The sequence below is a fragment of the Taurulus bubalis genome (genome assembly GCF_910589615.1).
Source record: "Taurulus bubalis genome assembly, chromosome: 14".
Taxonomy (NCBI): domain Eukaryota; kingdom Metazoa; phylum Chordata; class Actinopteri; order Perciformes; family Cottidae; genus Taurulus; species Taurulus bubalis.
The window spans coordinates 11,382,102-11,408,709 of NC_136602.1; the positions used below are offsets into that span (position 1 = coordinate 11,382,102).

At 40.3% G+C, this 26,608-nt stretch overlaps 1 protein-coding gene across 1 annotated transcript in view; it reads left to right on the forward strand.

Moving 5' to 3' along the window:
- Nucleotides 1–1,256: 1,256 nt before the first annotated feature.
- The window catches only part of lrmda (leucine rich melanocyte differentiation associated), a gene marked incomplete at both ends in the record, with an annotated part of 191,950 nt that continues 166,598 nt past the window's right edge, over nt 1,257–26,608 (forward strand). Inside the window, 2 exons of the mRNA XM_079229903.1 lie at nt 1,257–1,298; nt 1,963–2,063. Coding sequence (XP_079086029.1) covers nt 1,257–1,298; nt 1,963–2,063 — 143 coding nt within the window. The remainder of the gene's footprint in view (nt 1,299–1,962; nt 2,064–26,608) is intronic.

The following is a 26,608-nucleotide window of genomic DNA, read 5'->3' on the forward strand; positions in this document are numbered from 1 at the left end:
GTGCATGTGTGCACATTGCCAATGTGTATGTGCCCATTTTTGGTGCGTATGTGCACATTGTCAGTGTGTATGTGCTCGTTTTCAGTGCATGTGTGCACATTGTCAGTGTGTATGTGCTCGTTTTCGGTGCATGTGTGCACATTGTCAATGTGTATGTGCACATTGCCAGTGTGTATGTGCTCGTTTTCAGTGCATGTGTGCACATTGTCAGTGCGTATGTGCTTGTTTTCGGTGCATGTGTGTACATTGCTAATATGTGCCCATTGTCAGTGCGAATGTGAACATTGTCAGTGCGTATATGTGCTTGTTTTCAGTGAGTATAGGCACATTGTCAAAGTGCATTTGCATGTTTTCAGTGTTAATGAGTATGTGCAGATTGTGCAGGCCTTCCATACAAAACCTGGGCAAATATGACCACAACTATCTTTACAACTAGCTAGCCACCACTAAGAAGAGTCATTTTTGTAATTTGAGTGAACCGACCCTTTGAACAGACCATTGGCACCAGTTGCAGCAACAAGCTCATATATCAAAACGCTCATGGTGTAAGTATTACCAAGCAATATATTTTAGGTTTACAAGACAAATTCCTTCAAAAATAAGGATTGACAGATGAGTTTGTCAAGTTATCTCTCAGGTAAATCCCCAATAAAGAGCAGTGCAGAGTGACAGTGTGTTAGCTTATTAACCGAATAACCCTTGGGGAAATTGAGGCTTTGAATTCAAATATTACGTTACAGATAAAACAATTGTACTTTTCTTGGTACAAAAAAAGTACCAACTTGGTAATTTATAAACAGGTGTGTTAATTAAGCCTTCTGATCCTTTTCACCAGGTGCTGGTGGTCTTCTGGCTTCGACCAGTTATAGCCTGTTTATAAATTACTTTCTTTAAAACGTTAAGCTGTTATAACTAAACCCAGTCGTTTTTTTATACGTGTAAAGTATGGATGTACTATAAGAACATGACGTTAGAGTAAATCGTGTACTGCTCTCTCATCAGGAGACAGAAGCCCTCGTGTCGTTCTTCCGCACAACAGAAAGTCAGCTGATTGAAGCGGCACGCGGAAACTGTAAAGTAATTTAGAAAGCGCCAGAGGATCTCCAAAGCAGCCGGTGCTACGTCCACAAACACCACTATTTACTGTTGATAACCGCGTGTTTCTAACGTGAGCGGGACGTTGGACATCCTCTCAGATAGCAGTACATCTGAAAGACGCCGGGACAACCGAGAGCTGTCATCGTCGGGAGAAACTTATGGCGCATAACGAGTCGCTGGTCGCTTTGAATGGGACTCAAGTAAGTTCGCTTTGAAAACTGCTTCTGTCGGACTTTGCCCGGCTTTCTGCTTTCCCCCAGGCATCTTTAACCCGTGCCTGTTAAAAAGTGGAGTTTTTCAAACGGGTTTTGTTTATTTCTTCGCCATCACCCTGTGTCATGTGACACAGTGGAGCTGACGTTACAGTCGGGACTTTCAGTTTTGCAGTTCCTCCCACACACACACACACACACACACACACACACACACACACACACACACTGCGGGGAGAACAATGTTCTTAATTCTGCAGCAATGACATTTCATAAACTGTCCTATAGCTTAAATTGTTGAAGTTGTATGCAGTTTATGCAATGATCATTGGAAATCAAAATATTCAATCTTTGCACAATGGGGAGCATGCCTTCAATTACACACTTGTATCCTACGTCCTCGCTGTTTGGTTGACTGCAGCAGTATGTAGCAGTATGTAGCATTATATATACATATACAATGCAGCATCTTATATCATGATGAGATAATCATCATTTATATCTAAATCAATTTAAAGGATGTTCCCAAATCATCATTTTTTTAAAGGTGGAGTATGCTGACACAATGTTTGTCATGTTCATGTGAAGGGTGCTATTATTATTGCTAATCTCACACGCATCTCTCTCTCTCTCTTATTTTTAATTCTTAAAGATTTCCTACATTGGACATGACTGCACGGACATCCCGGACTTCCTTGGAGGCACATATGGCCAGTTTGCAAGAAGGCTGGATCTCAGCTTCAATCTGCTCAGGTAGATGACAGATACAAAGGCCACAGACGCAATCACCTAGATGCACATGGTCTCTCTCTCTCTCTCTCTCTCTCTCTCTCTCTCTCTCTCTCTCTCTCTCTCTCTCTCTCACGCTCTCACACACACACACACACACACACACACACACACACACACACACACACACACACACGTTTACTGGGAGACATGCATCTTTACATCAAGTGCAATTGAATGTGTGCCCTTGGTCTACAGGTGGCCATAGTGTCATCATGACATCAAAGAGCTGAATGAATATTAGAGCTGGGCTGGTGACTCGCTCTTACGGGATAAAAAGCGCGATCGATAAATGTGACATCCTAATTTAGGGGGAAAATAGAAGAAAAGATTCCTCTGTCAGGACATGAAGGAGCAGCTCATGGCAGCTGCTTCAGAGGGGGCTGCCATTTCAACAGCAGGACTAGCACAGTTGATCTGGCAAGTAAAAGAAAGGAGATGATGGTTATAAGGTGCTTTTGTTTCATGACTGTCAGTCCATGAAGGCGCCTTAATGGGGACCCTTTTTCTTGGATTTTTTTGTCTTGAGGCAGTGCTGAAAATGTGGAGTCCTACACTTAACTGATTTACATTGTGTCATTTTGCTAAATCTCTCATTCACACACAGTGTTAAAGGAGCCCAGTCTAGTGTTCGGGGTCAATAAATGAATTAATCCACTGTTGATGTGCTTTTGAGCAAGGCACTATGAAACAGATGCTATAAAACAAAAACCAACATCAGCACCAAGAAAAGTATGACTCGAGACATACTGATTCAAATATTTACTGTATTCATGTGTGCACACGGTTCTGCTTGTATGAGGTCAATGACGACAAGGATTTTTGAGTTTGAGGGTACCCAATGGTTAATTGAACCTGAATGTAGAGATAAATCAAATTGCATGTGTAGTCATGAACCTGGCAAGCAACAAGTGAAAAGAACAATTGCAATAGAGTAATCATTTTTGATATTTTTATGCAAATCAGTTTTTCTGCGTTGTCTGGCAGTGTCTCCTTGTTAACAGTCTATCTTCTTCTTAATCATGTGCCAATGACACCATCAACCAGCATGACTATTTGCATGGTTTTACATCATTTATTGTGTCACTTCCCCACTTGTTTTTAAACACTGTTAAAGTCTCCCTTAGTGCCGGTATTCTAATTACAACATTTTGTCTGCACTACCTTCGTCAGATGTATGGCTACACAAACATGCGGTCAATGGCGACCATCTGTCACATCTGTCACAAATTCCGATATAATATAATTTACTTTAAGCTCTGCAATTGGATACATTATCATATTGAATTGACATCATCTTAGGCTGCTATATTTTTGACATTTCTATAACTTTTCTAATTCCTGGCAGAATACCAAACACTTCTTTGTCTCCAAGTATTTGCCATCGCTTGAGAAAATGCGTACAAATCAACTCCGTTTTAAACTTTTATTTTCTTTTGGTCAAAACATCTGTCACTTTCAACACCCACAATCAGTTAATGCACGAGTGGATGATCAGAAGCTTTTCCATATGAGTGGTATCAAACAGCTAAAGGTAAACAAGATATTCAAGTCATTGCCAACTATAGAAACCTTTGAGTAAACTGTATTCTTTACACAGGATAATTGCCATGAGATCATGGTTGCTGTGTGTGTGGTAAAAAACAATTGAATAGTCCGATAGTAGATGTCTTGGCATTACCTGAAAGAAAGTGATCTTTTACGTGCTGCAAAAATATTTATGAAATCTGACTGAAACAACCCTTATGTGTGTTGCTTCCAGGGAGATCAAGGCTGGCATTATGTTCCTCGCCTTTGAACCCGTCACATTAAGGACTTGATGTTAACAATCAATTATTTATAACTCAGATATTACTAATTCATTATTAATTTTCAGTTTGACTAATCTCAGATGTCAGATATCATTACTAAACTTCAAAGGGTGGTATTGGCAGAGAAGCGGTGCAGAAGCAATGAAGTGGTGCACAAACCATTTGGGGCTCATATCAATGGACTATTGATTGATTTTTTTGCTAGTGGGCAAAATGATCTGTTCCATAGTGCTTCATCTTTTTCTCATTCAGTGTGTTTAAAGGGCTCACATTGAACACTTCTATATTGCTAACGTGAGCTCCCATTCAGAAGCACAGCGTGAACACTGTATCTCTATCCATAGCTATAAAGTACCGGTATACATTACTGAGGCAAACCTTTCCACCCTTACACACACACACACACACACACACACACACACACACACACACACACACACACACACACACACACACACACACACACACACACACACACACACACACACACACACACACCTATGTATCCACTAGTCTCTCTTAAATATGCTCTCTGTAGCTATTGGTGTCTGTATGTGCTCACATGACAACATCGGGAGGTCATGGGTGGGTGGAGCTGTGAAATTCAATAAGCAGCTCAACATGTGATGAAGTTATATGCTAACTAAGGCATAGCCACCCCTTCAGTAGTTTTGATCCCTATAAGAATGCACCTAATAGACAAAAGCCCCTGACTCACAGCTTAATGGTAAAAAAGTGCTTAGCTCTTTGAGTTTGGTGTAGGGCTGGTCGATATGACCAAAATATTCAATCTGGATATATTTCATATCTTGATAACGATCATGATATAGCATGTTTTCTGGTAATTCAGTTGGAATGTGCTTGTTATTGTCAATTTAGATGTTGTAATTATGTGTCAAGATATCTCGCTATATAATTTCATCACGATATGAATCCATTGAAAGACGATGCATTATCATATGGAATTATCACCCAGACCTAGTGGTGAGGACATTATCTAAACCCGTTATATGTTTCCAAGTATTTGCCATCGCTTGACAAAATGAGTGCAAATCAACTCCGCTTTAAAAACAATATTTGGCATAACATACTTTTTCTAACGAGTGGGCTTTCCTGCAGAAAGTCATTTTTCAGGAATACACAGTAAAATGGATATTAGCTTAATTCACTCAAAATTGGCTTGTAAATATCACTTCTAAGCACAACATAGCTTATTATGGCTAACATGAATGGAAAGGGTACACTTTCACGCTCGTAGTTATGACTTTTCACCTATATTTTAAACAGCTATGGGCCCTTTTTACAGCAGCCATTTTGACATGTAATTGCAGGGTAAACACAGGTGAGATTGAACAAATTAATTATGGCCCTGTTCCATTTAGGTGACTGGGGCCCTGGTATTGTGCATGCTGGCTCACTGTAATGGCTGTGACACTAAATAGAATGGGCCCTTTATCAGTTTTATCAATTACACCTGTGTTTACCCTGCAGTTACATGTCTGCTAGGAAAAGGGCCAATTACCGGATACTCCTAAATTATGCCCCCTATATTGGAGGCCTCAATATTAAGAAAAGACAACATTGCAATATAAGAGTGAGCCATATATCACACTATTATATTGTTATTTACCTCCTAGCTTCGACGTTATGCGTCAGATAGTAGAGACATTTGTGTATCGACACCATGACCTTGTTTCAGTGTCAGCTCGAGCAAACCAGGGGCAAACACATGCTCATGTTATTGAGACTCTGTGGACTGCCTTCAGCCTCATGCACCTCCTCATGCTGCTTGACTCAAATCGAGAGAGAGACATTGCCAGAGTTTGTTGTAGCTAATATGCTTATTTCTGTCAGCTCAATTGACAACGCTCATCCAGCAAGCTGACAATGCGTCACAATGAGAAGAAATGTGCTGGCATCACCTTTAACTGAGTCCTGCATGTTTTTGTGTGTGTGCGTTGCACATATGCTTATGTCCGTGTGTACGCTTGTGCATGTTTGCTCGCGTGCAGTGTTTGTGCATCTGTCTCTGTGAGCATAACTGTGAGTGGCTGGGCAGGTAATGGCAGGGTGAAATTATGGTAGCGGGCTGTCACACCCACACCTCTCCCTCTGTGTGCTGTCGTGTCAGCCTGTCTCATCAATGTGTTGAGAAGTGTGGCTCACAGTGAGATTTCTGTCTCAGGACAGGCTCGGGTAGTATTGTGTCGTCCACTTTGTTCCAGGTCAGGTGTGTACACAATGCACTGAGTGGGCACGTGCTGTCTTGACATGGTTCCGTTCTGTGACCGGGGTGCACTCTGGGTGCCTGCATCTGTTACATGCAGGGTTACAGCCCTGGACACATGAGGTTTGAGGAGGACACATGTCGGTGAGTCACAGGGTGAATCCGAATGTTGTGAGAACAGTGACAACCTTTCTACTTCGATCTGACATGGCACCTTGATAAACAAATCCTATTTTATGCGATGGCAGCTTTTGTGAAACCCTGGACCTTACTAGAAAGTGAAGCCTGCTCTATATGACTGAGATCTGTTTTTTTAGCTAGTTAGATCTGCATCACGACACGTGATTACTGCGCATGTCGTGTTAATTTGCATGCAAAATATTTTAATCAACGGTTAAATGTTTGCTATAGTTGATTATAATTGTAGTTTTACAATAACGGCCATTGTAGGATAAAAAAAAGAGGTGTTGATTCAACTCTGATCATTTTGGTGGCTGCAAGTGGTGTTTGGGTTTTGAATTACGCGATGACAAAGGCATTTCTAATAATCTGTTAAATGTGTAAAATATTGGAGAAATACTCACTTATGTTCACACTTAAAATGAGCAGGAGTTTGGTGAACTGGAATAGTTATTTGGATCAGAAATTATTTTTGTACAATAGCGTTGTGTCAAGTCCTGTATGTGATTTAAAACATTCTTAGTGGTATCACAGTTTCACTAAAAGTGAAGACTCCAAAACAAATTGGATAAGTAGGCTTGGAAATTTTATAGCAACCACTGATGCACTGAGAGGAAAGTCACCAGTTAACAGGGAAACCACTTAACCCGTAACACTGGTACTTGACTCTCTCCTCCATCACTGGTAGCGTTCTCCTGCAGCGGCTGACCTGTATTCTGTCGACTGTCAGGCCGGACAAATTTAACACATCTTGTTGTTAACATGAATAATGCTTTTAATAGCGAGGCTTAATTAGCTTGTGTATCATCCTCATGCTTTGTTGTTTTTTCAAGCAGTGCTGCCCACACAAGTAGTGCATTTAAATACATTCTGTTATTTCAAACATGGTCAGGTTTTGGTGAAGTTGATGTATAAATGAATTAGAGGAAGGAAGCTGCCTTTAATTTCTGACCATGTAGATTTGATTATTTATACTTAGAAGAATATGGTGTCCAGATGAACACCTGACATTAGACTTTTAAGTTGAAATTCAGCCTGCCGTTAAGAAAGTCTGGTCCATGCTGCACTTTTGCATTGCGGATAACTTAAGCTACCTGTGCGTGTTTGTGAAAGGTACGTGTGCGGGTAAAGTATGTGTGTGCCTGTGTCTGAGGTGGTATGTGCTCACCCAGGCTATGTTGGTGATGGCAGGCGTTTTGCATTTTAATGACAAATCAAGTATGCTAACTCGAGCTTTAAAACGAAAGTGCTCTAAATGTCGCCCGGCTGTCAAAATGAGATGTAAGTAGTCTGATGAAAAGAGAACAAAGAAGACAAAGTAGGGAGGCCTGGTACACTGAGAAATGAAATAAAACCTTGTATGGCCTGTCAGCTGTGTCGTTTTATATTCATATCTAAAGAACATTATCGTATTACTCCGCCGCTCATGTCTCACTCATCTGTCTCTCTTAATTCGTCACCGGCACCACTCTGTCTTTCAAGTTGCTGTATGTCAACACAGGAAGGGGCCTGCTAATTGACAAATGAGTGTCACAGACATCAAGTGCTGCTTTTCTATCCAAGCTAGGTAGACTCTGGTTGTTTGATGGTAAGGGGACAGGAGGGGCGGGGGGTCTGTTATTGGCAGAAGCCCAGTAAGAGGCATTAGACCAGTCCTAGAATGAGAAGTGACAACGGCAAGAGAGCCTGTCATTGTCTTGCCTAAGTGTTCAATCTTCAGAGATGCTGGTATGCAGATAAAGTGTCAGTTAGTAGGAGAGGAGATGAAACATTGGCAGTATGAAGTCCTCAAATCACTAAACTGGGTGTGTGTGTGTCTGGTAATAGTGGTGGCATACTCTGTTCTGCTGGGGAAATATATTCCATATCCGATCTATCAGGCCTGTTTAGGACCATATTCTAGGATAACCTGATCTGTGTCTCATAAATTAAGGAGGATGCAGAGCTCCCCCATCCTTAAGAGATTTAAACCAGAGAGATGAGAGGGACATGGTCTGGCAGGAACTAAGTTATTCATATCAAAGACATTGATATGTTTTATCGTTGTTTGGTATTGAGGGGGGACAACCTTTTTAATTTTCACTGGGATGTGTTTTTTAAATGATGTACTACTCCTGGGAAAGTGATGGCATGACAAAGAGTTTAGGGTGTTATGCTTAATAAATGGCTTTTGCTTTTCCTCCATATATCCAGTAAGAGATCGTATCAGAATGTTCTTTGATGCCGTTTAAACAGTTAACCAGTGTCAACAGAGAGCCCGAGTTACTGAATCCTTTTAGTAAAGCAATTTGTGCTTGTTTTGTGTCATAACGTATCATTTGAGATTATATTTTGGACAGCCTCAATTGGACTGCTTTTGGATATATCTGTAACAGGTTACATCATGGGCATCCCATGGATAACAAACTCTCACTGCATTAAGTAAATTAAGACAGCAATCTTACAATCTAACTTAAAGCCAGCTAAACTCTTTGTTCTTTCTTTGGCAAAATAAACAACTTGTATTCTATTGAAAGCTTGTCCATGGATTGCAACCCAACTGCAATAATGTGGCCTTTATTATGTCCATTGTTTATTTTTTGTGTTTTCTTTGTCCAGCAATGTATTTTCATTCCTAAGCTAAATTTGCTTCAATAAAGATTGGCCTGTAGGGTAGAAGACGATTACAGATGAACAGCACATTTTATCATCCCCATTGGATCTCATTAAATGTGGTTCATGTGCTCTGAAGCAAAGGATCTTCTTAAGATCCAATGTTTTGTTTGTTCCTCTACATCTGGCCTCGTGGTTAACTTTAGCTGCATTTGGACTATGAATAACATTTCAACACATATTCTTCACTCAACTACATTCATGAATTGGATGGACTGAAGTACCTCTACACTCTGTTCAATAATGTCAGTCTTCTCAATGGAAATTCAATTATGAATGTAGGTTCTAAAGTGAAAAGCACGTTCACATCCGGCATTATTTCCCTCGGTGACAGAAAGAACAAAGACAGCTAAGTTAATGGGCTAAGTGGAGGAAATAGATCACACAACCGAGGTCTTCCAGCTTCCTGCTTCTTGCTAGGTTGATGTGGTTTCACTCTCGGATAAGTCACGTAAGGGAAAATATGTTCTTACTTACTAGGAAGTAAGGAAGGGACAAGTATTACCATGGCAACAAACTGTCCAGTGACACTGCACAACGATCCTTGATGTTGCACAGCATTGCAGAAGTACGTGTATGCAACAGTGCAATCAATTCTCTCAAGAGTTGTTGAGTGTCCTGCAATCAAGAATAATAATACACTTGGTAGGCTCATGTCTGTGTTTGCAGATATTCACATAACTGACCAAATTTACATTTATTTATGATCCAAAATCTGTTTAGGATTATCAACAAAATTATGTGAGAGGTCCAAGATCAACAACATGGTAGTCTGTTTCTTTTATCCAACTTTCGTACTCGTCTGTGCCACTCAGTCCCATTGGTTCACAGTTAAATAGATTCGTCAAATGTTGCATTTGTTTAGGACTATTTTCAACAGCGGATGATTACACATTTGGTGCTCTCGGGAATATGTAGCATGTAAGTGGCAATGGATAAAAAAAAAGATGCAGCGCCTATTTTAATCATAATGGAGGAACATGGCACCCACTGCAACAGTGTGGCTCATTGATGTGTTTTTAATAGCTTTTGGTCAACAATGGAGGTCCACACCACAGAGGAATAAGCTATATCAGGGTTTGGCTGCCCAGTGGAGCCGCTAGTCTATCAACGACACAATCACTTTACCCTCCGTATAACATGTATATAAATCTTTATCTCTCTGTTAAAGCACAACAAAAGTCCACTGATGGCAGGGGAACCATCTGTTAATCACTGTCAGGAGCGGCCATCAACCTTCCAGGGCAATCCACATCCTCCTCTCTCCGTCAATATAAGGCCATCTTGTGGTTTCGGTTTCTGAATGGAATGGAACATCTTTATGTTCCTTTTGTTCACATTACATATACTGGGCAGCGATGCCATTCCTTTTATGACTGCGTCACATTTTTTATTGTATATCCCAAGACGGATGGCGTGCCACTGACACAGAGATTTACAGGCCTTCAGCTTGCAGTGGCAGAGCTTTAGAAGGGTCCGCTGACATCTAGCCAACACTTTGGAGGAGGAGAATAAAAGCGGACATTTTATTGGCTCTGAGAGAGCAAAAGAAAGAAGAGTTTGGGGTGGGGGGGGAAAGAGATTCTGTTTCTCTACTCTATATTTTTCAGCACTGCCAGCTGTCACAGCGTCCTTGCTAAAAAGAGTAGATTTATTGGGTATTATTTAGAAACTTGTCAGTGGTAATGACTGCAGCTATGATTTCAATTGTCACCCACTAAATATAGCGTAATTCACTGCCTTGCTGGCCATAATGAGACACCCTGACATAATTTTTAAAAAATTCGATACCATGCTATTTTAATATTTTATGTTGACCACCGATTTAATTTCCCTCCCTGGTGCTTGGCATGTGGCAAGGTCCCACTCCCTAATGTGCAGTTGGATAGTCAGAGCTATTGAGTTCAAAGCTGTCCCAGGGATATATTTTTTTCCATTGACAGAAATCCAATTAGTTTTAGTACACAGTCTGGCTGAATAAAAAGGGTCTTAAAATCTACAATATGTTTCCTTAGCGTTTTACCAGAGTGCAAAGCCAGTGATGGATCTTTATGATTTGACCTGATGGGGCCCAAGTGGACATACTCCCTTTTTCTATTCTGGCAAGTGAAAAACAAACCATCCATATGTCTTACTCACTTTGATAGGCGTAGTGGAGTCTTTTGATATTGCGTAAACATGTAAACACTGTACAGTGCATGCACTAGCTAAGATCTTAACTCTTGTACATATTTAAGCACTTATTAAATACTTTACAACGGCTACACATATTCTGCTGAAACACCATGTAAATATGAGAAGGGGGGGGAAAGTCAGATGTATAATTCAGTAGTGACATGTTTAGTAGTTAGGCGATTTGGGGAGAGTTAATGTGTACTCGGGTTTTGACATGAGGGTGTGTATTTTTAAGCAAGTATTTAAAAGGGAGATGATTAGGACTGGCACTCAGCTGTCAATAACAAGCTTGCCACTTGAAGTCGACGATGTGGGTGAATTTTGACTTTGTGCAGCTCCTTTTCTTCTGTCCTCCTTCTGCGGCATTGGTTTTAAAGTACGTAATACATGCAAAGTCATTCAGGAGATCCGCCAGCCATAAGGACCTCTCCTATGAGCATTTTCTCATAAAAAAAAAGAAAGGAAAGAGGGCGCCAACTTGTGTTTGAGATACAACCTGTGTCTCTTTTAGCCCATAACTCAAACACTGTTTATGTTCACCCATCACACTTAGCCATCTCCCAGATTGATGATGTAAGCAACTGGAAGGCATGGAACATATTAGAAGAGAGCATGGAGAGGGGCAGCCATACTTCTACTTCACTTGGCTGGCTCCCAAATGGAAAAAAAAGGGGGGGAAAAGGTTTGGAGACTGTTTTGGAAGAGGAACAAAGGAGCTTCCTTTGGTTTGGTCCAAGCAGTTTTGGTCGCTTCATGGCTTTCAATCTCTCACAGTCTTTTCTAGAGGGCCCAGGGGTGAAAAGTGAAGACAGATACATGGGTGTTTTCATGCCAAGATTTTAGAGGATGATTGCAGTTCTTGCCATGTTTTGAATTTTGGGGGATGACTTTTTAAGAGGGCTGCATGATAAATGTTGTCAGTTGATGAATAAATCCTATGACCATAAAATATAGTTGAAAGCTGTTATTAGAGAAAGCAGCTCTTGAAGGCCTCATGATTATTAAAAATAATTTGCTGTTACATGTCGGTGAAGACGAGGGACTAATATAATCATCTTTAATCTCTATGATTTGAGTCACATTTAATCATGGTTTGCCATTCTTGAAGCGATAAACTACACTACATGCAGGCCACCTTATTTGCTCGCTTTGCAATTTAGAAGGCCCCTAATGGACTTTGTGGGTGAGACCATGTTTTTTCCCTCACTTCTGTAGAATGCTTAACCCATCTCCGGGCCATGGACAGCTGTGCCACATTCTCAGCACAGCTGTATCTCATTTCCTGTTTCCATTTAAGATAACCGTACTCACATCTTTCACAGCTTTCACTCATAAAAAACACTGACTGTCCTTCCAGTCATCCCAAAAACTTGATATTGGTCCGACATGAAGATTTGAGGAAGATAACGGCCTCTGTGCTCTTAGCTGGCTGCACTCTTGTTCTCCCCTTTCCTCTTATTATTTTAACTTGTTTACAGTCTACATTTGCTTGTTCCATTTGTGAAGCATGAATAATAAGTTCTAAAACTGTAGTTGGGAATGAGCTCAGAAATCAAGGGCGAGCTGTGTTTTTTTTTTTTTAAAGCTACATCTGACATCCATCAGCATGGAAATATGTTTTAATGGTCAGGCAGGCTGCAAGACATCAGTAAGCTGTTGCCTCACTTTTCCACCCAGGGACATATTGAGATAAGAAACAGTGACAGCATGTTTCATGTCCGTGCTGTTGACACGTCTGTGCTGGAAAACTACAAGGAACAACCCTTCCATTTTGGGACCAGCAGTCTGCTTAGGACAGTATTCTTATTCTGTTTTCCCTCATAAAACACTGTCTATCCATTAGGATAAATGCATTGGCTGAAATCACAGTGATTCCACTGCGAGCCGCTGACTGCACCATTAGCTGACAGTATGATTATGCGAACAACAGACCAAGTCGTCTTCTGATCTTCTCTGTCTGTCGAGACGTTTGGTGATGTTTAAGAGTTTCTCCCCAGTGATATTGGTGAGATAGCTTTTGCACCGTGGGCACTGTAGAGTTTCTTTATTTTCTCCCTCTGTCTGGATCTCGGGCCCATGGGTCCCCCAAAGCCCAGAACATGTCTGTACTCAGATGTTTCAAAACACCAAACAGCCAAGGAGGAGGAGGAAGAAGAAGGGATAAAGGGAAAGACGAAGGGAAGTGGGAGGAGGGTAAGGAATCCTCATAGGGATGAAGTGTACATGTACAAGCAGACCAGCCAGAGAGGCCCAACAGGGTCTGTAGACTTGTGATCTGAGGGCCGTTTGTGTGTCAGTCAGATCAAAGTCTTGTGGCGAGAAGGAGAAATCCCTTTACCTTCTCTGACTCTGGCAGCCCTTATTGGCAGCTAGGTAAAAGGAAGGGGGATGATAACAGTGAGATGCTTCAACTTTCTGATAGTTTTAATTGTTTTAGTTTCACTTCAAGTAAAACACAAATCCGTCCTCAGCTATTTGTATTCATACGGCTTTAGGCCTGTTGTTTTTGTTAGCATTAGATACATATGTATGGGCATTTTAGTGTCAATAAATAGTACCACACTGATTCCAAGGCATTTGGATACATACTAACTGTAAACAAACAAGACCACTGTCAAGGAGACTGCTGCGTGGCACAAAGGAGCATTGCTTTACTATGATAAAAAAAAGAAGACGGCTGCTGTTTTCATAGTTTAGTTGATTTCAAATGATTTCTTTTTGTCAAGGAAATACATGTGAACGATTGCCACAATGGTGCACTTGAGGAGATTTAGTTCTTCATATGATAGTCAGTGTTTCAGAGGTTGACCTACATTTTTAGAAACAGTGGATAAAGATATAGTATTTGTTGTCAGTCATCACATACCATGTTAATCATAAAAAACATGCCACCTTCATTGTTGCGGATGTTGTTTTCTAAATTTAGCTCCTTTCACTTTAGCCTATGGATGGCCCTTTTTTTTGTACCTCATATGTGAAGACAAATAAACAAGGAGATCGATTATTTTAAAACAGCTTTTTAAAACAAAAAAACAATCTCTTTTCAGACACGTGTTTTAGGGATGATCATGTCGCTGGACACGGGAATTATCGCGTATTATTTAAGTGCTTAATAAAGCACTTAAATACTAGCTCGCCTCCTCACATTCACGTTCAAAGAACACACGGTGACTGATTTGACACAATCACGCTGCAAACATGGTTTCTGCCCGTTCGGGACTAAAACGCGACTGTGGAGCTCTCGAACTAAAATGGCGTCAGCAGCGCTTTCAAATATCTACATTTTAGGGGTTGTAAAACCAGGCACAGTCGAAGCACAAGTTAAGTGTTTTAAAAAACAAGTAGTACCGTGTTGTTTTGATATCTCGATTTGATGTTTTTACACATCAAAACATGGTTTTTATAGAAGATTAATTTTGCTGGCCTCATAAGGTGAGATCAGCTGACACTATGAAAGCGCGGCTAGAAACCACAAATGACCCGCTGATTATGCAGTTGATGAATACAAGCAGTGTAATGTCTTCGTCTTCATAATTTTGGGATTGGAACTGCTTCATTTGGGGGGGTCATGGTTGTCTTGTTTGATACGTTACACATGGCCTATTCATTTATTCACATGTTTTTATTTCTCTACATATTGTGACTCCGTATTAAACTGTGTTGTATGAAAAGATATTAATTAATGAACACTGTCAATACACAATCCTCTTGGAGTCTGCTGGCTTTGTTTCCAGTTTGATTACCCAGCCTGTTGTCCCCAAACAGTCAGACCAGGAACAGCATGGGTGCTGTCTTTTGCAGACATTTATGGCTTTCTTGAATACCGCTGTATCTTTATGACCTTTTGTTGTGATTTCTGAATGGCGTGAGCATAGGAGCGTGTGTTCTTGTCAGCTTATCAGCCAAACACGTCCCTGTCAATCTTAATTGGCTACTTTTGAAGCTATGCAACAGTTTAAGTCATTACAGCAAGCCTAATGGTTTAATACTTCTCATTAACACTACATATTTAGTATAAACTGTTATACATGTGTATTTGTGGATATAAGAAGGTATATAAAACCAAGTTGAATATACAGTAGGCCTATAAATACACACAGCTGTTCCTTTCACGGAGTGCCAGACAGTCCGTCACTCATACTCACCCCCTCATTCTAGTGAGTGTATCCTACCATGGGCCTGGCTGTTTAAATTAATTATTAGTTTTATAGCGAACCCCGAGGCCTTGCACAGGCAGCTAATCCCTGTAGAGGGCTAATCCGACCCCGCGTTACAGAAAATCAATGCTGGTCTTTGGTGTTGGCATGCCATCAGGGCACGGGGACACATGTCAGACAGGCCTCCTGATTTTTTCATGAGGTGTGTTTTTGAAGTGGTAGAGCCAGTGGAGAATGCTCCAGGTATCCAGAATTAAAAGGAATATCCGGAAGCGGGAAAAAAGGGCTTGTATGACCAAATTTCTCATGGGGTGTTGGTGGTGCAAGTGTGTGGTTGTGCATTATTTTAACTGAACATAGATGATATCTTGAAGAGACCTCATACTGTTACAAATGTGAGTAGTATACATTTATTCACATATCCTGTATGTGCTCTGGTCATATCTGTTGATTATCATCTTCTGTTTGTTTGATGGTCTGTAATATTAGAACCATCAATGACCTTTTGGCAGACTCTCTGATGATGGATGTGTGTGGTAGATGAGTGTCCTGCAGTCCTCAAGGATTTGAAGGGATTTTGTTTGCAGTGACTGACTGCATGCAGATCAAGTAGTTTGAGTTATGTCAGACTCGCTATTTTCACTGATTTGATGGCGGTGGATCGGTACCAGTTGAGTGTTGCTGTAAACATCCGGCTAGCCTGATAATTTGATGAAAAGAAGGGATTGGAAGAGTCATTTTGAAAATGTCAATTTGTGTCTTTTTAGTAATAAATCTTTTTTTATGACCCAAGATGAGAACACCCTATTTTGTCTTGGCAATGATACAGACAGTCTGTGTTTTGAGATCAGTTTAATATCTTGTCAGATTCGATATATTGTAAAAATTGAAAGCACCATCAATTTTCTTTTACTTTGTCAGGGTTTAATACCATGCAGAGAAAATATGAATATTTCTCACTCCTCAGTCTCATTTCATATTCTCAACTGTCTGTCAGTAATTGGAGAAGGGATGATCTGACCCAGTCCCTTACTTTTTCTGCACCTCTCATTCTGCCTATTAGTCTTGGATTACCAGCTTTCTCTTTCTCTCACCGAGACTGGCAGCTGAAGATAATAGCTTTCATAATGTGTGGAGTCTCATTCCAAGCTCCTCTGTGTTTCTCTTTATGAGAGAAGAAAAAATTTAGAGCCCAGTCAGTCTATTCATTTCCTCTATTGGGAGATTAATGAGAGGAACAGTGCTGTCTCAAGCCTTTTGTAACGGGCTTCAAAGGCCCTGTACGGGAGGACTCGTGTCTGTTCGTCTGTACAGCTCACACAGGCAGGTAGTCATCAGCGTTTACGCTTTGGCAGTTCATTAGGGAGGCTAGCACATGATCAAAACTATATGCGATCAACATTTGTTGCCCATTTTGTTTAACGCTGATGAAGTGATCGGATATGATGCTGTGGGTGAGAGTTCATTCAGGACTTTGTCGGATTTAACTCACTCAGGAAGTTATTTAAGTGTTTCTCTGACCTAAATGCCAAATACTGTTTGATGTGAGTTTGACTTTATGAAAGGAAATCTTTGTGGACTGACTGAGGACATGACGTAGATGGAACAATCTTCTGTCTAGTCATGAGACCTGTGGGTTGGACAGTTGGCTTCCTCTTCTGATCTCGAGCACAAGGAGACAGTCATAGTTAGAATAATTTCAAGTTCTGACTCCTATCTATCTCTAAGGAATTGAATACTGTCAATCTAGCTCAGCCTTTTCAATGCTGCTCATTACTTTATATGTTTTACATGACATGTATATGTTTAACAATGGATCTTATTATACAGAGACCAGAAGTATTTTTACATGTAGAAGTGAGAGAGGGCAAGCTCAAATTGCGGCACCGGCATCTTGTCCAGGCACTTCCTGTGGCACTGCTCAGTTGCCACAGTGCTGGAGGCACATGCCGCGGTGCCGGAGGGAGGTGCTGCGGTGCCAGAGGGAGATGCCGCTGTTCCGGAAGCTGCCACTACTTTAGAAGCAGCATTTCCGGTGGCACGTCTAATGTGCTGCGAGCTGCCACTACTTTAGAGGCAGCATTTCCGGTGGCACGTCTAATGTGCTGCGAGCTGCCACTACTTTAGAGGCAGCATTTCCGATGGCACGTCTCAGGTGGCGGGGCACTTACGAGTTGCCCCTCGTGTGCCACTAGTTTTTGAGGCATCTGCCTGTGTTAGAGAGAGCGGTGCCGCAACTTGCTTTAGGTCCTGGAAGGTATATATTATCAGAGCTACCAACTCTCACGGTTTCGCCGTGTGACACATGCTTTTGCATGGTTTCACACGCACTCACGCCACACAACCACTTTCTCACGGCAAAAAAAAATTCTGATTTTGGCCCGAGGCGCGTTCCTTCTAACGCACGTTCCTTCCAGCGCGAGTTCCTTCCAGCGCGTGTTCGTTCCAGACGCGTTCCAGGCGCGTTGCAGACGCGCGTTCGTTCCAGGTGCGGGTTCGTTCCAGACGCGTTCGTTCCAGACGCGCGTTTTTGGTGCGCGTTCTACCCAGCTTTTGATCTCCTTCTAATACCTCATTTTTTGTTATTTTATTTATGTGTTGATCTATTGTTTTGCTTTAAAAGGCTACTGTTTAAGCACTTTATTTGTTGCACTTTTTTGTTTGGAAATGAAAAATATTTTTCCCTAACTAATCTTGTGTCAAGTGCTCTTAAGAATACAAGTATTAACAATATAGGTTAGATTTCAGTTAAGAATTAGTTGAATACCATTGTAATCAAAATGTCAATCAACCTACCTTGGTCAAATCTTAAACACAGGTATATTAATTAGGCTGTATTGTGAAGATATACACATCAATGTTCAACGACAAATCTGGTAACCATTTAAATATTGATTATGTAAATAGTGTTTGTCATAAAACGTAGCTCATGGACATATATAATTCAAGCTCTCTATACACTTGCATAGACTGTATCAGATGATTCATAACAAGGCAATGTTATATTATGTACAGGCAATTTCTTTCACCAGGGCAACTCAAGGTTGTGATTCTATCTACACCTACTGTCCGCTGTACTGTTGAGAGTGTTGGAGGGAGACACTGAGCCCCATTAGAAGCCCATTGGTAGTAATGCTTAAGAAGATTAAAAAGCAAGGCCAATTAAAAAAATAACTTAATAATATCAGAGAAATATTTACTGTTGTTACAGTAAATATATAAAAAAAGATGTTGTAAACAAATGTCATTATCTCTACATACAGTCATAAAAGACAATGACAAATAAGCATATTCAAATGTGGAACATAAACTAATAATGTTTGATTTCATATAATTTACAGGGTGGCAGTGCACATATCATTAATATTACTACTACTAATTATTATTAGTTCTGTTACAGTAGGATATTATGGATTGTATTCATTATAATAATAAAAACAAGCTTGAAAGTCTTTGTCTGTTGAGTTTAAACCAATGAATAAAAACCTATCTAAAACATTTATTTCTTCTGATCCAGAGAGATTAAATTAAAAAGAGAGATTAAATTAATAAATGCATTATTTAAAGACCGATAAAGACTTTGTACATAACTTGTAAATGCATACCTGGCTTATTTCTCAATTACAGCACAGTCAATTAATTTTTTTGGTCTGATTTAGTAAGGAGTTAAAAAAAATGAATGGCTTGATTAAAATTGACAAAAGAATATCAATTATTATGAAGGCTGTATGACATCATTCACATTACAATACTTAAGTCTAACCAACAAATGAATAGCCCTACATAATAAATATTAGATTTGGTTGGAGAAATATGAATGATGAGTTAAATTAGACAAAGAGGCAGATATTTGATTCAATAGATATTCAATAGCCAGAATACCAATCTTTAATTTATTAAACCAATATCAAAACAGAAAATGAATGAACGGCTATGCTAACGAATTACATTGCACAGTGGATTTATAAATTCAGAAAAAAAAACATTTTAAAAGAGAAACATACCTGCATGTGTTTACTCCTGACAAAAGCGCTCACACAAAGGTAAACTCCCTCTTGTGACCAAATGGGCCAATAACACTCATCTTCAATATGTGCCTATACGAGGTGCCGGTGCCACGATTAAGTTGTGGCAATGCCGCAAAGTTGTGGTAAGCTGCCACAAAAACTAGTGGCACCTCTAGTTGCCACTAGTTGTTGTGGCAAGCTGCCACAAAAACTAGTGTCACCTCTAGTTGCCACTAGTTGTTGTGGCAGCTTGCCACAAAAACTAGTGGCACCTGATGCCTGGTGCCACAGGAAGTGCCTATACGAGGTGCCGGTGCCACGATTAAGTTGTGGCAATGCTGCAAAGTTGTGGCAAGCTGCCACAAAAACGTGGCAGCTTGCCACAACAACTAGTGGCAACTAGAGGTGCCACAGGAAGTGCCTATACGAGGTGCCGGTGCCACGATTTGAGCTTGCTCCTACTGGTAGAAGTAGCAGTACCATCAAACCCATAAATGCAGAATAAATTGATTGAAATTGCACATCATTATTTGTTTATTGGTGAAATTCATATTGTACACATCTATCCTATATGACTAACATAGGGGCTATGAGGCTGTGTTCTGAATAAAATGTGATATATAATATATGTCCTGGAAAGAAATGTGAATGGAATGATGAATAGTGCAACCTCAGCAGGACCTCTATATACTGTATGTATCATGAAGCCCAATAGCTATAAATTCAACGTATGAAATGTTGAAATTGAAAATAATTCTGAGTTCTGTCGCTATTCCTCTGCTGCTACAACTCCATGCAGTCCATTAAATACCAGTAAAGACTCTCTTATGGCTCGAAGGTGCCAAGTTCTTCTTATCATATGATAAGAAGAAATTGGCATATGACTGAGACAGCAAACAAAGCCAAACAATCTTCATAACTGTCATGTCTTCCCCTGAGATTTCCCTTTACTGTTAGGTTGACTCTGTGCATGCAGCATCTACACTTGCTTACATCTTAAGCAATACTGAACATGTAGGCTAATCATTCTGCCCATGGTTTCCTATTTTTAGTTCATGATGAATTGCTCGACTGAAAGACTTAAATATGTATTGCATAGATGGCTAGTTTTGCTAACTGTCTTTCTTCAGTCCATTACTGTGATCAAGAAAAACATTTTAAAAACAACAGGTTACTGTAGAAAGCCAACAGTAAACTAGTGCATGTAAATTTAGCACAAACTGTCACTCATTGCTCTCTCATTGTTCTGGAGGCTGGCTGAGAATGCATTTATGCACAATATCATGTATTGTTCTTATTTAACTGATTGTTCCTGGACTATTCTCATCAGAAGAATACAAAAAATAGGAAAACTGTGATGTAATTAATTACTCAAAATAATAATATCTTCAATTTAGCTTTGAATTTGTTGTCACCAAATGTATAATTGTCAACAAACTCCCAATGGAAAGCTTACATGTTTTGTTTTATGACTAAACAAACTCGTAAGAAAGTAAAATAACTTTTTCTGGAGAACTTTTTCTGTTGTACACACAAGCGGCAGAGGGGTATATCTGCTTTACATGGCTTTGATTAAAGGTTTTGAGAGAGAGGAGACATTTCTTTTGGTTTATGGCTCTCTTTGCCAGCTTGGCAGCAGCACTAGCATTTAAATGCCCATTAACAACATTTTAACTGTCAAGATCATTTGAAATATGGATATTTGCTTTCCTCACTGCTTCAAAGCCACCAAAATTACTTTTAATAGCACAAGTGTTGTATTAATATGTCCCTTCATGAACAGTAGGCCCGCCGCATGTCATTCTAGTGCAAAGAAGTTTGCCAATGATGTCTGATTAGGCGCGCAAGGGGAGATTAATAGATGTTTCTTCCCCTTATTTGTTATCACTCTTCTAGAGCATTGACTGACTACAGCATGTGATAAATAGAGGGAAGCCTCTGCATTTCCTGAGTGTGACACTATCTATCTACCCGTCAGCCCAGCTCTGTGTTGATGCGATGTCTCCGCTGACAGCACATCCAAAGTCAGCAGCCTAGTCCTGTGCAATTTCAACAGCAGAGGGGAAGGTGTTTGGGATCTGCATTTTAATCCCGGCCTGTTTAATGTGTGCCCCCTGACAATCTGGGCCAGACATCATTTTAATGGTATGTACAGTGATAAAGCCAATAAAATGTCAGAATGATTGATAATCTGAGCATTATAGCAATATGACTTTCCAGTTCTCCTCTGCGCTCCAATGATGGTTTCCAAATTGAATTCTTTGTGTGCGTGCACGTGTATGTATGCATGCACACTCACATGGCATGCATGTATGCGCCTTTGCTCAACCATAGGTGAGAACAAAACAGAAGAAATCTTGTTAGTTTCAAGTGAATCAGTTTTTAGTGCTTATGCAATACATTACTTCCAAAATAACAAACCATATCGGCTGAATAGATTATCTCAACATTCGTGGTCTGCTTACTGTATTTGTCTGGAAAATATGGATTGTAGTGGGAACAATTATAAAGAAGATTACCATATTTCTTCTGTTAAATAAATGATATGAAATCTTGCTTTCCTCTGGGTGTCAGAAGCTGTGAATGTATGAGCCAGGCCTCTGAGGCTGGTGTGTGTTTCATATCAATGCTGGCTTATTTTCGTCTGCCGGGGATGGATGGGCGGTGGATGCCATTCATATCTCTTGACTTATGAACTTGTTCAAACCCAGGTGGACATTGACATGCCACAGATGCTGGTGAAGCAATCAAAATGTTACTGTTGCATTCTTCCACGAGGCCTTCGTTTTGATTGTTATAAATATGCCATCTCTGTGTTGTAGAATTTGTATTTTACCATTACATTTCTCATTGGTGCTATTTTTGTCCATTCAAACATTAACCTGTCTATTTATTTAGAGCTGCTTTTAAAAGATGTAGGCTCACCTCAAGCCTTATGGATGAGATCAAATAGCTCTAGTTCATTGATTTATTGCTTGCTATTTGCAAACTAATAGCAATTGGTATGAGATTGACAACACATGTAGGCCTGTAGTGCAGTCAGTGTCTCTATGGACCTATGAAACTACTCCTTTTATCTTCAGCAAAGTCAGAACAGTCCTGCCTCTGACTGGCAGTCATAGAAAGCTCTTTGTTTTATGTAAATGGTGATTGATGGCATGTCTGGCGCAGCCTGCAGTTTTTGACAAAAAGTATTGATGGCTGCTTTCAGTAAAGTGTTAGTCCAGGTGACAGAGCAATCCATTTTAAGATGAATGAGATAGAGAGTGTGATCAAGTGAAAGAGGGAGCAAGAGAGCCAGAGAGATAGACAGGAAAGTCATCAGCACTTTCAGGAAAGAGTTACGTGTTTGTAACCCTAGTTCCATGATCACAGGCTTTCAAGTAAAATAAACAGGCACACACTATCCCTCCACAGTTATTGTGGCTCACAGATTTTTAGCACAGATTCCAAGCCCCACAGTGTTGTACATGAACAGAAACCATTGACCTCTCAGTTGGCCATTTTAACAATATGTACTTAATATACATTACCATCTTCTGCCACTTGATTCCCTCAGCCATCCCATGAGGACACAATAATGTTGCTTTCTTTAGACTGTGGAGGTTTATGTATTCATCACAAGGGAGAGTATGTCCTTGTTTAGTCGATGATCTGAATATAAGTTGAGTTCCGGTAAAAGTAATGTACGTAGCGAACAAATTGGGGACAAAAATAATTGCAGGTTTGCAGTCACATTGTATCATTGGCCAACCATGGTACTGCAGTGCAATATTCTAAAAGCACCATTTTAAAAATATGTTTCTATTAAGTTGTAGTTTTCCTGCATTTTGTATTCTATCCATTGATACTTTCCATGCTTACATTTTTTTTATATAGCCATACCGCCCAGCCCTTGTACTTCATCATTCAGTTAATGCACTTACAGTAGAGATTCACCAATCTGACCTTTTCAGTCCCAACACCGGTTGCAATACCTGGGCTCTGGGTATCAGCCAATCCAGAGTACTGGTCTTGTACCTGTGTTTGATTTATAAGCCATATGCGTCACTGTGTGGAAGTGACTGGTTCCATTCTTTTATGTGTGTAGGGTATGTGTAGGTTTGACTTAAACATTGCTTTCTGAACTTTTGAAACAAAATGTAACGAACAAATACTTAATAGCTATTTATATTAAAATAATGAAGCGTACATCAGCAACTTGGTAAAATATCTTCACAATTATGAGGAATTTCAATTCAAGAGTGAAAATATTTTTTATTAAATTGGTCGACAGTTAAACAGGGTTTAAAATTACAGTATATAATATACCTTGTCACAGATACCCCATCAAGCTGTTTGAGTCAATAACAGCCCAATATCCAAGTATTTCTACAGCAGTTTATGTTGAATTTTTGTAAAGAAAATCCTACGACAAATAAAATAAAGAATATACTGTCCAATAATTTTTGATGTATTCAGCCTAAAAGATAGATTAACACTCTTTTCTTTCACTGCCCTACATTACCAATATTTCTCCTTTATGTTGATAACTAAAATAGGCCCCTAAAAATGTACTCCATTAATGTAACCAGTAAATGAAAAGCTATCTTTTCATGTCCAAATGTACCTCTCTCAGACTAATTTAGGGCCTGTGGGGCATTTACAGCCACTAGCTTTGTTTGAGTTGGATAATGGGTCCATGATCCACAGGGGCAACTCCATCCCCTGCACTCTAGCTCCTGTCTGAATTTGGAATGATGAATGTGAATTTACGTTTGCGCTACATGCTTTTACACTCTACAGTAATTTAATTTCCCTAATGGAGCCACTATCATGATACGTTTACTTTTGGATCTATGTAGGGAGGGATGTTCAAAGGAATTTAGGAATAACAGACCAGTCTGACGAAAACAATAAGTCTGCATATGGAAAGAAAATCTTCAACAAAAAGTACTCCGAAAATGGACCTGGTGCTGATGTGTGTCTGACAGAACCAGATTTAAGAGATGCTTCAAGGGGACCTTAACCCATGAAATCACGCTGTCCTGCATCCAGAGCTCCACCCTCTAACTGCTGTATAAATAGATTCTCATGACAGGGTAATTCATCTCTGGCCATGAAAACATCAGCTTTAAAAGACAGCTCGCTGAGACCCTGCGCTTGTTAGGGGCCAGATCAGCAGCCCAGATGCCTGGGATGTAAACTCATGAAGAGAAGATTAATTTATCTGTCATCCCTGACTTTGACAGTTGTTGTAAATTTGACTCTGGCCTCTGCACACGGAAGGGAAGGGAGAGGAAAGGGGGGGAGAAAGGGCAGACGAGTAAAGATATGGAGAGGAGCGTGTAGAGGGAAGACGGCATTAACGACGGAGGGGTAAGGCAGGGGTGAGCATGTGTCAAAAATTTCAAACGCACAATATTGACAAGCCGTCTCACTTGCTGCTGGTGTGCACCTGGACTACATCTACAGCCAACCTAACCAGATGATGTGTTTGAAAACCTATTGTTAGGAGAATATTTGGCAGTGATTTTAACCAACCCTCCATGCCCTTACATCAAAAAGCACCCTTACTCCTCACCAAGTTTTGCCTCTACTGTTTATTTCAAGATGGTGGCCACATGAGGCATGCGGAAAAATGAGTGGTGGTGGTGTCAGGGAAGCCATTTGGGGTCTGATTGATGGTAGCAGGCGAACCACAGCGGCCATGTTCTCTGATCTTCGTATGTGCAGGCCATGCCTGGCGCTCGCTGAGAAACAGGAGAAGTTTAAAAAAAAGTCAATGCCCCTGCCAGACACATTGCATTATATTTCTCATCATATCTGTGTCAGTGTTTCAGAAAATAGATGATTAATTGGGATGCATGAAATGTTTATCGTATGAGAAAATGAGCTGGCTTTGGAAGAAACAGGGAGAATAAATATTGATGGCATCATTAAAATCTTGGTTGCTGTGGCACAGATAAAGAACTGTAGATCTAGCATTTATTTTTTACTTGAATAATAATTGTAGTCATAATTTAGTTGGTTACATGCATACATGGTTTATTTTAAGTATTGGGTTTTATTCTCATGTCAGGGTTTGTAAATGTAAGCTGAATGATTTACAGGGAAGCCCAGATCACATAATTACATATTTTGCAGTTCTACTCAATAACAACTCTTTTGTGTCCTTCCACATTTTTTTTCAATTCAACTAAAGCTGGCTTTTTTGGGGAGATTTTTAGGGCTACATATGTGAATGTAGTTATGGCCTATAGTGTAGATGCAAGACTTTCAATAAGGAGCTCCCTCCTGGGTTTTTGGTCTTGGCTTCATTTGACCCTTCTCTTTTTCCTTAGGCCTGCCGTGAATGTCATCCGGAAACCATCCTTTCAACTGACACACACAGTTCATGTAGTTTCTCTGAGCATTTGAGGAGCCTTTACTTTTAAACAGTCCTCTTTTTGATTGGCTTCGTTGTGTGTCTGATCACCACAAGCCTATATACGGAGTCTAGTGTTAAAGCAAATCAGTTAAATTTGGTTATCAACACCTCCTTATATGTGCGATTGGACCTAGGGGAAGTACAAAATATAGCCCAGGAGATCTCGAGCTTATATTGTGGATTAGCATGCTAATAGGCTTTCGACTTGATTTGACAGACCTTGCTTTCCCCCCAGAGAGGCACAGCCTCGAGCCAGAGAGAGGGGTTCTGAATGGGGGTAAGCAGAGAGAAAGAGGGGGAATAGGAGAGAGAAAGAGGAAAGCAGGTTTAAAAAGGGGCGTATTGGGAGGGGTTGATTGTGGAGGTTTGGAGGTTTGGAGAAGTGTTGGGAGATATTGCCAATTAGCATGTGGAAGGAAAGGGGTTCTGACAGGAGTGCTAACCCAGTCATGATAAATATGGTGACTTAGCACTCTCTCCTCCTTCCCCTTTGTCTGTCCGACCCCACAGCTGTGGACTTAAGGACTCTTTTCAACTAAAAGGAAATCAAAAGATAATCCCAAGTTTGATGCTTGGAGAAACTTTTGAGGGGAAAAGGGGTCACCGGTGTATAGGGCAACGGTTTTAAGCTGTAAACCCTTCACAAAAGGTTGTGACAGAGTGAGTTCCTCCCAATCTCTCTGAGTGTATTTGGAAACTTCTGAGCATCTTCTCCGCGCATGACTAAACCTACTGAAGAATAGAGAGATAAGGGAACTCCCTGGCTTAAAAGCAAAAGTTTAATTTCCCTACGAAAACAAATATCTTGTATCCATCAACTAGGCAGAATTTAATCCTCTCCCCTGCTTTATGTTTGTCGAAATTTCCCTGGATGATGTAAATAGCTACCTG